The 12,625-nt window shown below is 65.9% G+C and overlaps 2 protein-coding genes across 6 annotated transcripts; one reads left to right on the top strand and one right to left on the bottom strand.

Moving 5' to 3' along the window:
- Nucleotides 1-502: 502 nt before the first annotated feature.
- C1QTNF1 (C1q and TNF related 1) lies at nucleotides 503-5,591 on the bottom strand. 2 transcript variants are annotated; one of them, XM_053960319.1, is made up of 5 exons: nucleotides 5,112-5,591; nucleotides 2,752-2,887; nucleotides 2,429-2,599; nucleotides 2,171-2,313; nucleotides 503-1,828 (listed from the first exon to the last, which is right to left on the bottom strand). In XM_053960319.1, exons 3-5 carry the CDS (start codon nucleotides 2,563-2,565, stop codon nucleotides 1,278-1,280), a joined length of 831 nt encoding a protein of 276 aa, XP_053816294.1. In that variant the 5' UTR covers nucleotides 2,566-2,599; nucleotides 2,752-2,887; nucleotides 5,112-5,591; the 3' UTR covers nucleotides 503-1,277. The 2 variants fall into 2 exon arrangements, with proteins under 2 accessions (XP_053816294.1, XP_053816293.1); XM_053960318.1 differs by having other exon boundaries at nucleotides 2,429-2,579; nucleotides 5,112-5,590.
- Nucleotides 5,592-5,940: 349 nt separating this feature from the next.
- Nucleotides 5,941-12,172, top strand: CANT1 (calcium activated nucleotidase 1). Of its 4 annotated transcripts, none has more exons than XM_053960315.1 (4): nucleotides 5,941-5,998; nucleotides 7,496-8,135; nucleotides 8,366-8,569; nucleotides 8,989-12,172. In XM_053960315.1, the coding sequence occupies exons 2-4, from the start codon at nucleotides 7,517-7,519 to the stop codon at nucleotides 9,357-9,359; spliced, it is 1,194 nt and encodes a 397-aa protein (XP_053816290.1). In that variant the 5' UTR covers nucleotides 5,941-5,998; nucleotides 7,496-7,516; the 3' UTR covers nucleotides 9,360-12,172. The 4 variants fall into 4 exon arrangements, with proteins under 4 accessions (XP_053816290.1, XP_053816291.1, XP_053816292.1 ...); XM_053960316.1 differs by having other exon boundaries at nucleotides 5,942-5,998; nucleotides 7,493-8,135; XM_053960317.1 differs by lacking the exon at nucleotides 5,941-5,998 and adding an exon at nucleotides 6,076-6,097.
- Nucleotides 12,173-12,625: the final 453 nt, after the last annotated feature.

The raw sequence follows: 12,625 nt of genomic DNA, 5'->3' as shown, positions 1-12,625 counted from the left end.
CCTGAGCTGATGCCCCCACCCCACAGGCACAGCAGTGAACGGCCTGACCTGCCTCACTGGGCCCCCACCACCCACCCACTCCCCACATGTGGGGCCAGGGCTCTATTTAAGGTCATCCTGAGTCCCCCCAGCCCGGTCCCCTCCCTCCTGGGGTGCTGGTTTCCAGCTGCAGCATTGCTCAGCCCAGCCACGAACCTGCCAACCCAGACCCTGACACCCGGCTTCACCTCAGACCTAACCTGCACTCCTGACAGCCCTGCCACCCTTCCCAGCCTGTCCTGTTCCCAGGCTGACAGTTCTGTCGTGCACGCAGCTCCTTGGGGCGCAGCTGGCCCACGCAGTGCCTGGCACAGGTCTCCCGGCTCTCCAGGGACAGTTTGCTCTTCCCTTTCCACCCCCAGCTCAGCAGCACCATGCCAGCCCTCAGCTCTACCCCAGGAGCAGAACCTCGCCCCGAGTCCCTCGGAGCCTCCCCACACACAAATCAAGAGGACACCGGGGGTGCGAGCAAGGCTGGAAATGTGAGGTGTTTAATGTGGCACGAGCTGAATGAGGGGTCAGCACGCCGGCCCATGCTGCTGCTGCATCTACACAAACACGAGGCCTGGCCAGCAGATAACCTAAGGGAAGAGGAAGTGGCTGAGGCCAGAGGCCCCACGCCCAGGGCTGCTGGTGGTGAGAGAGCCCTTCCTGAGCAGAGGCTGTGGCGAGCAGCGACGGAATCTGCAGAGGGAACTGACGCAATTCACTCCCCCCGGGGGGACCCAGCCCCCCACTGCAACACCTGCACCGGGGAAGGAAGGAGGCCCTTAGTGGTTTATTGCCTTTCTGGATGGTGCTGAGCACCTTCTGCCCATTCCAGCCGGGGAGCACAGCCTGGTGCCAGGAGGTGAGCCTGGCACAGTGCAGGTGTCTGCGCTGCCTCGCACAGCGGTCACACTGTCCTGCTGTGCCAGCTGAGCCAGGGCCGTGACAGGCTGAGCCTGGCAAAGCCAGCTCTGGAGCAGGGAGAAAGGGTGAGCTCCCTGCCCACCCCAGGTGAGCAGCTGTTTCCTGGTCACTAACGTGGCAGGGGCTTACAATTGCTCCAGCCCTTCTGGGTGTGTGTGGTTAGCCTTGAGGTGCTGGAGTGAGGGAATTCACACACTGGTGCAGCTGCTGGGGGTAGTGGCACTAGGGTGACTAACAGCATAATGGGGGTGGCACTCCTGGGAGGAGAGGGACAGTGGCTCCTTGGCCACCTGGCCTGGCACAGGAGGAGTGGGAGGGCCCGGTGCTCAGGGGTCCCCACTGTACTTGATGAGGTGGCCACTGAAGGTGATGTAGGTGTCGTACTCGTCGCTGAAGACGGCGTTCTCGCGCTCGCCCTTGTAGAGCCGCACCCAGACCTCATCTTGCTCCTTCAGCTCCAGCATGACGCTCTGGCTCTGCATGATGCTGCGGTCGCTCACCTGGGCGTAGAGGATCACCACCTCCGCCCCGTTGCGCATGATGTGCAGGTACGTCTCCTTCTGGTTCCATGTGTGCACGTTGAGGCTGAAGTAGTAGATCCCGGGGATGTAGCAGTAAAACTTGCCCGTGAACATGTTGAAGTGGTCGTAGAGGTTGACAAACTCCGTGTCGAAGATGAGGGTCTGGTAGTAGTCGTTACTGTGCAGGGGTTTCTTGCGGCCCACGGAGAAGGCGGCGTAGTGGCTCTTGCAGCGCTCCCCGGGGGCGCCCATGCTGCCCTTCTGTCCCTTGGGCCCTGCGTGGCCCCTGCTGCCGGCCACCCCCGTCTTGCCGAACTTGCCCTGCATGCCACGCTCACCGCGGTCCCCCTTCTCTCCTGGGCACAGCAGGAGGGAGAGTTGGGCTGTCAGGCAGGGGCCAGAGCTGTACCCAGCACCCCGAAAGCCCCTTCCCCAGAGGTGGATGGAGGGAGCAGGGACCCAGCAGTCCTGCCCCTGCCCCTCCCCAGGCTCTGATGCTGCTGCCCAGAAGCCACCAGAGCAGGGGCTGCTCACACCCCAGTGTGGCCCCTGCCCTCTGTCTGTGCAGGACACAGGACCGCTGGCACCACCCCAGTTTCTCATTCCCAGTCTGTGCAGGAGCTGGCACTGTGAGCCCAGCTCAGCGCTGGACCTGGGGCAATGCTGGCAACACAGCCTGGGGTCCTGCCAGCCCTCACCTTTCAGGATGGTCATGTTGATCTGAGGCATGGGCTGGTACTGGGGGTAGAAGCGCTTTTCGGGTGGGGGGCAGCAGCGGACACAGCGGGGCTGTGGGGGCAGCCCCTCCTGGGCATCATCAGCCTTCTGCTCCTGGGTGGCCCTGGCAAGGCAGAAAGCAAAGCGCAACAGGCAGCTACGGGGGGTGGGGGCCCTCTGCGGTGCCAGGGCTGCCCTGGCCCCCGCTGCAGAGCACCCTGGCTCTGGGGTCCCCTCACCTGGCAGCTTGGTGCTGGGATGGGGCCTCACTGGGGTCTGTCCACCATCGCTGGGCAGGGATGGAGCTGGTCTGGCTCCCCACAGGACAGGGCAGCAGGAAGATCAGCAGGACACCGTGCACCCACAGCCCCTCCATGCCTTGGCAGTGCCCTGTGAGGTGCCAGGGACAGCTGAGGGGGACAGGAATGAAGAGACTCCCAGCCCAGCCAGGCCCCGAGCTGTCCTGGGACAGGACCTGTGCACTGCACAGCCCCTGGGCTATGGAACAGTTGTTACCCCAGTGAGCACCCTGAGCCCTGGCACATACAGCAGATGGGATTACCTCAGGAGCTGAGAGTGGAGCAGAGCAGCAGCCTCTGAGCGGGCCAAGTCCTGGACCAAGTGCTGCTTCTCCTGCTCAGCCTGGCTTCAGCTGCCTCCCATGGACGCCCAAGAGCAGCAATTTAGGATGTCAGCACCTGAAAAATTACAGAGAGCTCCAGATGCCACGTGGCAAATGTCAGGGTGCAGTCCTGCCTGTGTGTGGGACCCCAGCCGGGCCCAGAGAGGGCATCTGCACCCCACTCCTGTGCCCTGGGGGCTGCCAGCCCAAGGGTTTGCAAGGGGACAACACCCACTCCTCCAGAAAGAGGGATGTGGGCTGGCAGCCCTATCTGGGAGCTGGCTGAAACCTTTCCAAGAGCCCACACCCTCTATGGGGCCAAAACTAATATTTGCAGTGGTGGTGGCACTGTGGCCCAGCCCGGGCGCTTCGGGACCCCTCCCTCTATTATCGGGACCGTATCTGCTGGAGACGTGGGGCCGGGCCCGCAGCAGCTCGCCCTTTGGCCCGGTGGCACCAGGATAGCCTTGGCCAAACAGGGGTGTAGCGCTGCCCCGCGCTGGGCAACCCGCGGCAGCAGGCTCCGAGCCGGGATGGGGACGGCCGCTGCCCAGGCTCCTATCTCGGCCAGGTGCCTCCCTGGGCTTGGCCGTTGTCCCCTCCCGCCCGGCTGTGCTCCGCGGGCTCCGCCGCGATCCCGCAGCGCCGCTCCCAAGGCGCTCTCAGCCCCGTCCTGTGCTCTGCGGCTGGGCCAGGCCATGACGGATTTTGGGGCAGAATCCCGTGGTTTTGGTGAGCGCCTGCTCTCGGAGCACCGGGGTCTCCGGTCGGCGGTCGTTACACTGTCCCCAGGTGCGGGGTCCACGGGAGCACAGCAGCGGGTGCGGAGGGCGTCTGGGGCCGGGCCGGATGCCTGGATTATGAGTCACTGGAGCTGGGATGGGGCGGAGGGATTGGGAAAGGCTCCGAAGGGCTTTTCCAGCTGCTCAAACCCTCTGCCAAGGGCCTGGCCCCGGCATACGCTTCCCCGTGCCCCTGTCTCTCACCCCGTTGCCTCGGTGCTGCCAGGTGTGGAGGGAGGCAGGGGAGGAGCGGATCCACGGATAGAGCGGGGAGGAGGCCAGCAGGGCCTCGTGGGCAGCTGTCACCCCGGGCAGCCTCGGCCCTGGCGCTGCCCAGCCTGCCGGGCAGCACCGAGCACGGCACGGGCATGCCGGGGCTGGGGAAGCCTCTGGCTTCCCCTCAGCTCTGGGACCATCACGCCAGGCATTCCTCTGGGACCTGGGGAAAACGCAGTGTCACAGGGAGCTGCTCCACGAGGAGAAACCCGTCACCAGGAAGTTCCCATGGTGGAAGGCAGCGCTTCCCAGGCTGTCGGGAGCAGAGGCGAGTGTGCGGTGCACGCAGGCTGCTGTCAGCAGCACGCGGGGTTCGCTGGGCCCCCGGCGTGCCCCCCCTGCACCCTGCAGGTGTGCTGGGCGGGAGGTGCCCACTTGCACACAGGCACACACAGCCCTGCCAGGGACACGCGTTTTCCCTCGGTGTTGGCTGCTCTCCAGGAGCAGTCGGAGATTTAAACTCAGTGGCTGCGGAAGCCTTGGGACTGCAAGTCAAAACATCCCAAAATACTTTCCAGATGCAGATGAAGACTAGGATGAAACGGAACAAGTCCTAGGGGAGGGATGAGGTGCTTGGGGCAGTGTGGAGGCAGCAAGACCTGCACTCGTCTTTGTTTAGGGTGGTGGACACAAACTCCCCTGCACCACAGCAGCCAGAACCACTGTGCCTCTGGGGCCCTGCTGGTGGCCAGGTCCCCCGTGTGCTGCAGCTGACGCTGGAACGGTTGCAGAGCCCTTTTTCCCCTGGAGCAGGGCAGAGCCGGCAGGCAGCAGGGTGGGGGCTGCACGGGGCAGACGTGGGGAAGGAGCCTGGGGTAGTTGCAGCCCTCGAGCTTCTGTAGCACCAGCAAGACGTTGTGCTGGGGACCCCAAGAGCCACTGTGACCCCCAAAGAGATGCCGAGGGTGGCCCAGCGTGGGCTTGATGTGTTCGTAGCCATGGGGTTTTTGGGAACGCAGCTGGGGCAGGGCTGGGGGGGGGATCTGTGTCCTCCCAGAGCCGCGGTGGGTCGGGCTGTGCCCCAGACTACTGCGAGGCTCAGCCATGCGGTCCCCACTGCGCCTTCGCAGGCAGGGCAAGGGCCTGGCTCGGCTGGGAGGGCTCAGGGACCGACCCGCCTGGCTGGGCGTGTGCCAGGACACCCGAGCGCTCCCGGTACCTCGGCACCGCCCGCACACGGGAGCACGGCCCCGGCAGCTCCGGGGGCGGTCGTCAGGCCTCCCAAAGCTGCCCCCCACCTACCTCTGGGGCACGGCTTCTCCCTCGCGGCGCTGCCTTTGCTGCCCTAGAGCATCGCCCGGGCCAGCGCAGAGCCTGCCCACGGCCCAGCGCTGCCTCCCGCTCCGGAGCCGCCTCTGCCCGCTCGGCCCGGGCGGAAATACACTTTTTGGAAGCGCAGGAGGCAGCGAGGCGCGGGACGAGGCTCGCAGCCCTCCCCCGCCAGATGTGCGCCCGCGGCTGCTTAACCATGCGTGCTCCCGGGACCGGCCGCCTCAGCCATTCGTGCTCCGGCGCCGCCGCACCGGGAGCGGAGGCGGCATGTGCCAGCCGGACGGTGCAGCTGGCCCCGGCGCAGGACCCTGCCCCGTGCCGGCGGCGCCGAGGCCGTTCCCAGCCCCGAGGGCACCGCGGCCAGCACAGCCCCACCGGGCTCCAGCCTCTGCCAGCCGGACACGCACACGGGTCCCAGGGCGCGGGGCTCGGTCTACCCCGCTCCCCACCCCGAGTGGCGGCGGGGACATAGGGGGCAACCAGGACAAGGACAGAGTGTGTTGCGGGCTGGAGCAGGGCAGCGCGGGGGTCATGCCCGCCGGGCAGCCGGGCTGTGCCCACCCCGCAGAGCCGGCTCGGCCCCCGCACGGCCCCCGCCGCTGCGCTCCAGCCGCCCGCGCGGAGCGCCCGGCTCCGGCGGGCCCTGCTCAGCACGGACCACAACTCCCGGCAGGCCCCGCGGTGCAGCGGGCGGGGCGGCGGGAGGCGGTGACCCTCGGGGGTCTCCTGGGAGCTGTAGTTCCTGCGCCAGACGGGGCGGCCGGGCCGCTGCCGGGCGCGGCGGCGGCGCGCGGGGCCGCCGGGAGCTGTAGGCGGCGGCGGCGGCGGCGGCTGCGCGCGGGGGAGGCGGCGCCGCGGTGAGCGGGGACGCGGGCGGGGGGCGCCGGGCCGGCAGGCGGGGGTCCGCAGCGGACGGGGGCACCGCGGACCTCGAGCACCCCGCCCGGGCGGCAGCGGTGGGCTCCTCGGGGATGTGCCCCGCGCGGAGCTCCCGGGGGCGCGGGGGACCTCAGGGCCCCGCTCAGTCCGGGCGGTGCCCCGGCTGCCCGTCAGCTCGGCCGGGGAGGGGGCGCGGGGGTCACCAAGGACGCGCCCGGCGGAGGCGGGGAGTCCCCGTGTCCTTAGAGGGGCGTCCCGTGCCCGTGGGTGCTGGGGGGGGGGGGGGGGTCACCGTGTCCCTGCCCCGGGGGTCCCCGTGGCCGTGCCCCGGCGTTCTGAGGGTTCCCCGTGGCCGTGCTCAGAGCGGTGGGGGTCAGCGCACCGAGAGGGGTCCCCGGGGCTGTGCCGAGGCCCACGCTCCGGGACCCCCGCAGGACGGGAAGCGCTCCCGTGCCCCCGCCGCGGGCTCCGTGCCTGCGCCGCGCCGCAGCTCCCCTGTCCGGGGCCGGCCCCCCGCGCTCAATGCCGCCTCTGTTCGCCGCTCTGGCTGCTGAAAGGCACATTGAGACCCTGCGGGATGGGCCCTTTGTGGAAAGCCCTGGGATGGCAGCTGGGGATCTCTGCCCCGGGATGGGGGTCTCTGCCCCGGGCTGCATGGCACGGGCTGAGCACGGGTCCAGTGGCGGCTGCTTGCCGCCGGGGCAGCCCGGAGCGCCCGTCTGCGGGAGCCCGGGGCGCTGCCACGTCCTCTGTGCTGCAGGGAGGGAGGTGGCACCGAGGGGCACTGCTGGCACCCCGGGCCCGCGGGTGGGCACAGACCGGGGGGGGCTCACGATGCTCACACGTGGAGGACACGCTGTGAGCCGGAGCAGGGATGAGGAGGTCCCGTGTGTGTGAGGCTGGGCAGCTCAGGATGTGTGTCCCTTGAGCACTGCGCTTCCTGCTCAGGTGTTGGCATCCTGCTTGGGCGGAGCTGCCACGTGTCTCCCAGTGTCCCTGCCTGGCTTGGGGACAAGCTCACGGCTCATCAGTGGGGTCGGTTCTCAGGGCCATGGGAGCTGGGCCAGGCTGCTCAACCACTCTGGAGGCAGCAAGGGTCATCCTTGCCCAAGGGGAACCCACTTCCTCCCAGTTCCCTGTGGGGACGTGGACACTGTGACACGGGGCTCGCCTTGAGCCGGGTGCCTGAGCTGCAGTGACCATGGCACACGCAGAGGAGCTGAGCAGGTCGTGCAGTCCTGCCAAGACGCTGGGGCTCCTGGTCAGGGGGCGCAGAGGGAGCCAGGTGAGAGGGGCTGAGGGTGGTTCCAGCAGCAAACAGCCCCTGGGCATGGTGGCTCGTACCTGCATGAGGTGGGAGCACCTTCTGCTGCAGGAGAGGGCATGGGGCCCCTCGTGGCTGTGTTCTGCTGTCCCCCGAGCTCAGTCAGCACCAAATCAGCTCTTTGACCGTCTCTCTCCCCTCTTTCCAGCAGGTTCTCCTCGCCCCCTGTCTGATGCCAGTCCCGCCCTGCCATGAGTCTATGAGCCCCCTCCGGATCACCGTGGGTGGTCTGCCTGTCCTCGCGTCCATGACCAAGGGTGCTGACCCCCGCTTCCGACTGCGCTGGAAGGCCATCGTGCTGTCCTCAGCCTGCGTGGGGCTTGTGCTGTTGCTCCTCTGCCTGCACCGTCCCTCCCCGGCACGGCATGGCCCCCCCAGCCCTCGCACCTGGCAGCTTGGCCTGCAGGCAGGGGAGCGCTACAACGACACCTACCCGCTGTCCCCGCCGCAGAGAAACCCCGAGGGCGTGCGCTACCGCATCGGCGTCATCGCGGACCTGGACACGCAGTCCCGGGGCTCCCAGGAGCACACCTGGTTCAGTTACCTGAAGAAGGGCTACCTGGTGCTGTCAGACAGTGGGGACAGAGTGACGGTGGAGTGGGACAAGGATGAGAGCATGCTGCAGTCCCACCTGGCTGAGAAGGGCCGGGGCATGGAGCTCTCAGAGCTGGTGGTTTTCAACGGGAAGCTGTATGCGGTGGACGACCGGACAGGTGTGGTCTACCAGATCGAGGGCAACAAGGTGGTGCCGTGGGTGATCCTCCCAGATGGGGACGGCACTGTGGGCAAAGGTGAGCTCCCGTCCTGCCCTGTGAAGCCCTTGGCTCTTTTCACCTTGCTGGGGTGGGGCGCACCTTTCCTGTGACCTCAGCCTGGCCAAGAGAGGGCTGAGAGACCAGCTGGCTGCGTGGGGGACACTGTGCCCGGCACCGGGCTCAGGGGCGTGGGGTTTGGGACATGTGGGACAGGCTGATGGCCACGTGCTGACTGAGCCCCCATCATGGCATTCTTTCCACCACAGGCTTCAAGGCGGAGTGGCTGGCAGTGAAGGATGAGCACCTGTATGTGGGAGGACTGGGCAAGGAGTGGACCACCACCACAGGGGAAGTGGTGAACGAGAACCCCCAGTGGGTGAAGGTCATTGGCTACAAGGGTGACGTGAGCCACGAGAACTGGGTGACAAACTACAACACGCTGAGGGCTGCAGCGGGGATCCGGCCCCCAGGTATGGAGCAGGGCGACCTCCTGCCACCCCATATCCCACACTCCTGATGGCTCCAGAGCCATACAGTCACCCTCCCCAGGGATACTGGCACTGGGTGAGACTTAAAGGTTGCCAGAGGCCAGAGATCTCCCCTTGTCCTGGTCATTTTCCTCTGCTGCCTGTGCCAGGAGCAGCTGATGGGTGGCTCAGCTGTCACTGGGCCTGGCAGCTGGGCCCCCAGGCAGACTGGGGTGTGCTGGGTGCCCCTGCCTGGCTCTGGGAGGAATTGAGGGGCTGCTGCCCGGCAGTGGGGCATGAGCAGGCAGAAAAGTTCATAGGGGATACCTGTGCGAGGCTGTGGGGTGTTTTGGAGGGGGAGGGTCCCGCCCCGCCCCAGCGTGGCTGTGGCCTGTGTGGTCACCCTGCACTTCCTGCCGCAGGGTACCTGATCCACGAGTCGGCCTCCTGGAGCGACACGTTGCAGCGCTGGTTCTTCCTGCCGCGCCGCGCCAGCCACGAGCGCTACAGCGAGAAGGCGGACGAGCAGCGAGGCACCAACCTGCTGCTCAGCTCCACCCAGGACTTCGGGGATGTGACAGTGGGGCGCGTGGGCGACGTGGTTCCCACCCACGGCTTCTCCTCCTTCAAGTTCATCCCGGACACGGACGACCAGATCATCGTGGCGCTAAAATCAGAAGAGGACAATGGCAAGATCTCCAGCTACATCATGGCCTTCACACTGGACGGGCGCTTCCTCCTGCCCGAGACCAGGATTGGGAGTGTGAAGTACGAGGGCATTGAGTTTATTTAACAGACATCTGGAGCGAGTGGAGGCGTGTGGGCAGCCTAGGCACGTGGGCAGGCCCTGCTAGCCTGCTCCTGGCCCGGGGTCCGTGAGGGATGTCAGGCAGCGCTCCCAGCTGTGTCCTTGGCCCTGGGCTCTCCTGTAAAGTGTTGACTGAGCTGCAGCAGGTGTGGTGCAAGTGTTTCGGCAGTGGCACCTGGTGGCAAGGGACCGCCACCACAGGGTGCTCCCGGCCCCGGGACAGTGTCCAGGTCCTGGAGTGCTGGTGCCTAGGCAGGCCCCACTGCAGCCCTTAGTGCCCAGCCCTGAATTGCGACAGAACCATCTGCCGTGGGTCGGTGGCTCTGGTGACGTCCCTGCTCCGGGGTTGCAGCTGAGCCCCAGCTCTACAGCTGTGCCTTGTGTGTCCTGGGGCCCCCTGGGTGGAGGGGGATGTGCAGCCTCAGCGGGTCAGAGTGGGGGGATTTCATCAGGCTTTTTCTTCAGAAGTTGGATTTCCTTCCCTTTTCCCATAAGCTGGATGAGGTGATGGCTGGGGTGACGGGTGGCCTGTTTCAGAGAAAAGTCTCACATGGGAGGGGACAGTGTCTGTGTCCCTTTGCTCCTGTGACCACAGGGGATGCAGCAGTTCCCTCACCACTGTGGCTGTGCCTAAGGGGCAGGGGGGGTGGGTGATGGGGCAGGGGGTGATGTAAAGTGGGCCCATCCCAGTGCCATTTGCAGACCACACCCTCAGGGGTGTATGTGTGTGCTGGCTGGCTGGCTTCTCCAAGCCCTGGCCGCACGTGGCTCCAGCCCCAGAACTGTCAGCTCTGGGAAGAGCTGAGCCCTGGGCAGGAACTGCTGGGAGCTGGCGACGGTGCAGCCATGCAGTCCAAGGGCTGCCGTGCTCGGTGCAGGAGCAGAGCCAGGAGCTGCAGTTGTGCTTCCCAGAGCTGGCAGCAGCTGAGAAGTGCTCGCAGCAGCCCAGGGCTTTGGCCAGGGAGCCCTCCCCACGCTCGCCAGCATGTTGTGAAATTGCTGCCGCAGCCTGTGGCCCCCAGCAGGAACTTGTGTGGTTTCAGAAGCCACAAGGGTCAAAGGGGCATCTGCTGGCCCCGGGGCCCTCCTGATCCCTCTGACCAGGGGGGCTGTGGTTCCTGGCCTGCCCTGCCCCAGGTGACAGGGCAGCATATCCTCACACCAGCACCGGTGCTTGGCTCTGTGGTGTCCCCACTTTGGTCCCCTTTAACACTGCCCCTAGGGCAGGCCTGCCACCAAGTAGGGCTTCAGAGAGCTGGCCACTGTGGTTTGGGGGGCCCTTGTGCCCCCTGCATCCCTCTGGCACTGCTCTGCCGTGGGGTCCAGCCGTGAGCAGGGAGGGAGAGGGGCTGTTGGTGCAGCAGTCAGGCTGTGGTTGGGTGGAAGGATCCGCAGAGAGGTTGGGGCCCTCCCAAGAACCCAGCCAGGCTGCTCCCCCCAGCCCTGTTTACAGTGTCAGCACCTCTGTGAGCCATGCGGAGCCGTACGGGCCAGACATGTGTTTTCATTTAGCCCAGATGATGACTCGCTGGGCTGCGCTCGTCTCTAGACAGGACCTGTCCCCAGTGCTGCAGACAGGCCTGGCTTTGGCCCCTGCACGTGGCCTGGGGATCGTGCAGCACCTGGCCCAGGGCACCCAGGATGCAATTTGCAACCCACACTGGGCGCCAGCTGGCCACAGTCCATGACGGCCACTTCACCGTCACTGGCACTTGGCTTGGCAATCTCTCCTGGCCTCACTCACCCTCCCAGCCCAGCACCGGCAGCTCCACAGCACCCGTTGTGGTCCCAGGGCTGTGCCAGTGGCTGTCCCTGCTACCTGGTCCCTTCTTGTCCCCTGGGCCCCTGCCCTGAGCACTGCGCTGCCCTCAGAGCAGCAGCGTCAGGCAGCTGGGCCAGCAGGAGTCCTGCTGCTGCAGGAGCCTCTGCAGACCGTGGGCCCCACAGAGGAGCTGGCAGCCTGGGGCCCCATCTCCAGGTGTCATCCAGCATCCCAGCGCTGCCAGTGCTGTCACCTCCCATGTGTTCCCTGCAGGCTCAGGCAGGCTTTGGGCCAGGCCCAGCTGCCCAGTTCTGCTGTTTCTTCTCATGCTGGAGGCTGAGCACCTCTATTACCTCCCTCTCCTGCGTGTATCCATGGCAGTGCTGTGGCAAGAGGCTGGCTCAGGGGCATATTTTGTGGCCGTGGTGGTGGCTGCCCTGCCAACGCATGCCCATGACAGCTGGCCCAACTGTGCTCGAAAGCTTGTGTCCCTGCCTGCTCCACTGGGCCAAAGGCACTGCTGGGGAGATGGAGCACTCTCAGCAGCCAGCCAGGCACAGAGTACAGGTACAGTGACAGCAGCAGCATCCTGACACCTCTGCAGTGACACAGTGAGTGCGTTTGGACTGGGATCGAGTCTGTTTTTCCTTATTAGATGTGTAATATGCTGTAGGGCAGTGTTTTGGATTTGTGCTGGGAACAGGGTTGATAACAGGGATGTTTTCATTACTGCTGAGCAGCATTTTCACAGCTTGAGGCCTTGTTCTGCTCTTCATCCCAGCAGTGAGGGGCTGGGAGGGGCACAAGGAGTCGGGAGGGGACACAGAACAGCTGACCCAAGGGATATTCCACACTGTATGGAATCATACTCGGTGTATAGAGCTGGGGGAAGAAGGAGGGAGAGGGGGACATTTGGAGTGATGGTGTTTGTCTTCCCGAATCACCATCACGTGCTGGAGCCCTGCTGCCCTGGGGATGGCTCAGCACCTGCCTGCCCTGGGGAGGGGTGAAAGAATTCCCTGCTTTGCTTTGCTTATGTGTGGCTTTTGCTTCACCTTTATCTCAGCCAGCAGTTTTCTCACTTTCCCCTTCCCAGTTCTCTCACCACCCCGCTGGGAAGAATGAACCAAAAGCAGCTGGGGGCTGAGCTGCCCGCCGGGGTTAAACCCCATCATGCATCCAGGATAGAGACAAGGTGGGTTTGTGGAGCTGTGCTCCAGGGCAGGAGCTGCTGCCGTGGGGAGAGGCCCGAGGCCTGGGGCAGGTCGCTGTGGCGCAGGACCCCCAAGTGGGAGCAGGAAGCAGGCAGGGGAACTCGGGTGTGGGACAAGCTGGGGTGGAGGGGCCGAAGGTGGGGAGGAATTCTCGGGCACAGCCAGAACTGCTGCCTGTCCGACCATCCACTGCTCTACTACGGCGCGGGGGTTTCGGCTCCGTGGGCGGGGGGTCCGGGAGCGATGGGGCCGGGGGGCGGGCGGGATGCGCCGGG

This window comes from Vidua chalybeata, chromosome 19, assembly GCF_026979565.1.
Source record: "Vidua chalybeata isolate OUT-0048 chromosome 19, bVidCha1 merged haplotype, whole genome shotgun sequence".
Lineage (NCBI taxonomy): Eukaryota > Metazoa > Chordata > Aves > Passeriformes > Viduidae > Vidua > Vidua chalybeata.
Note: the sequence above shows the minus strand (reverse complement) of the source record. Positions and strands in the feature narration are given on the sequence as shown.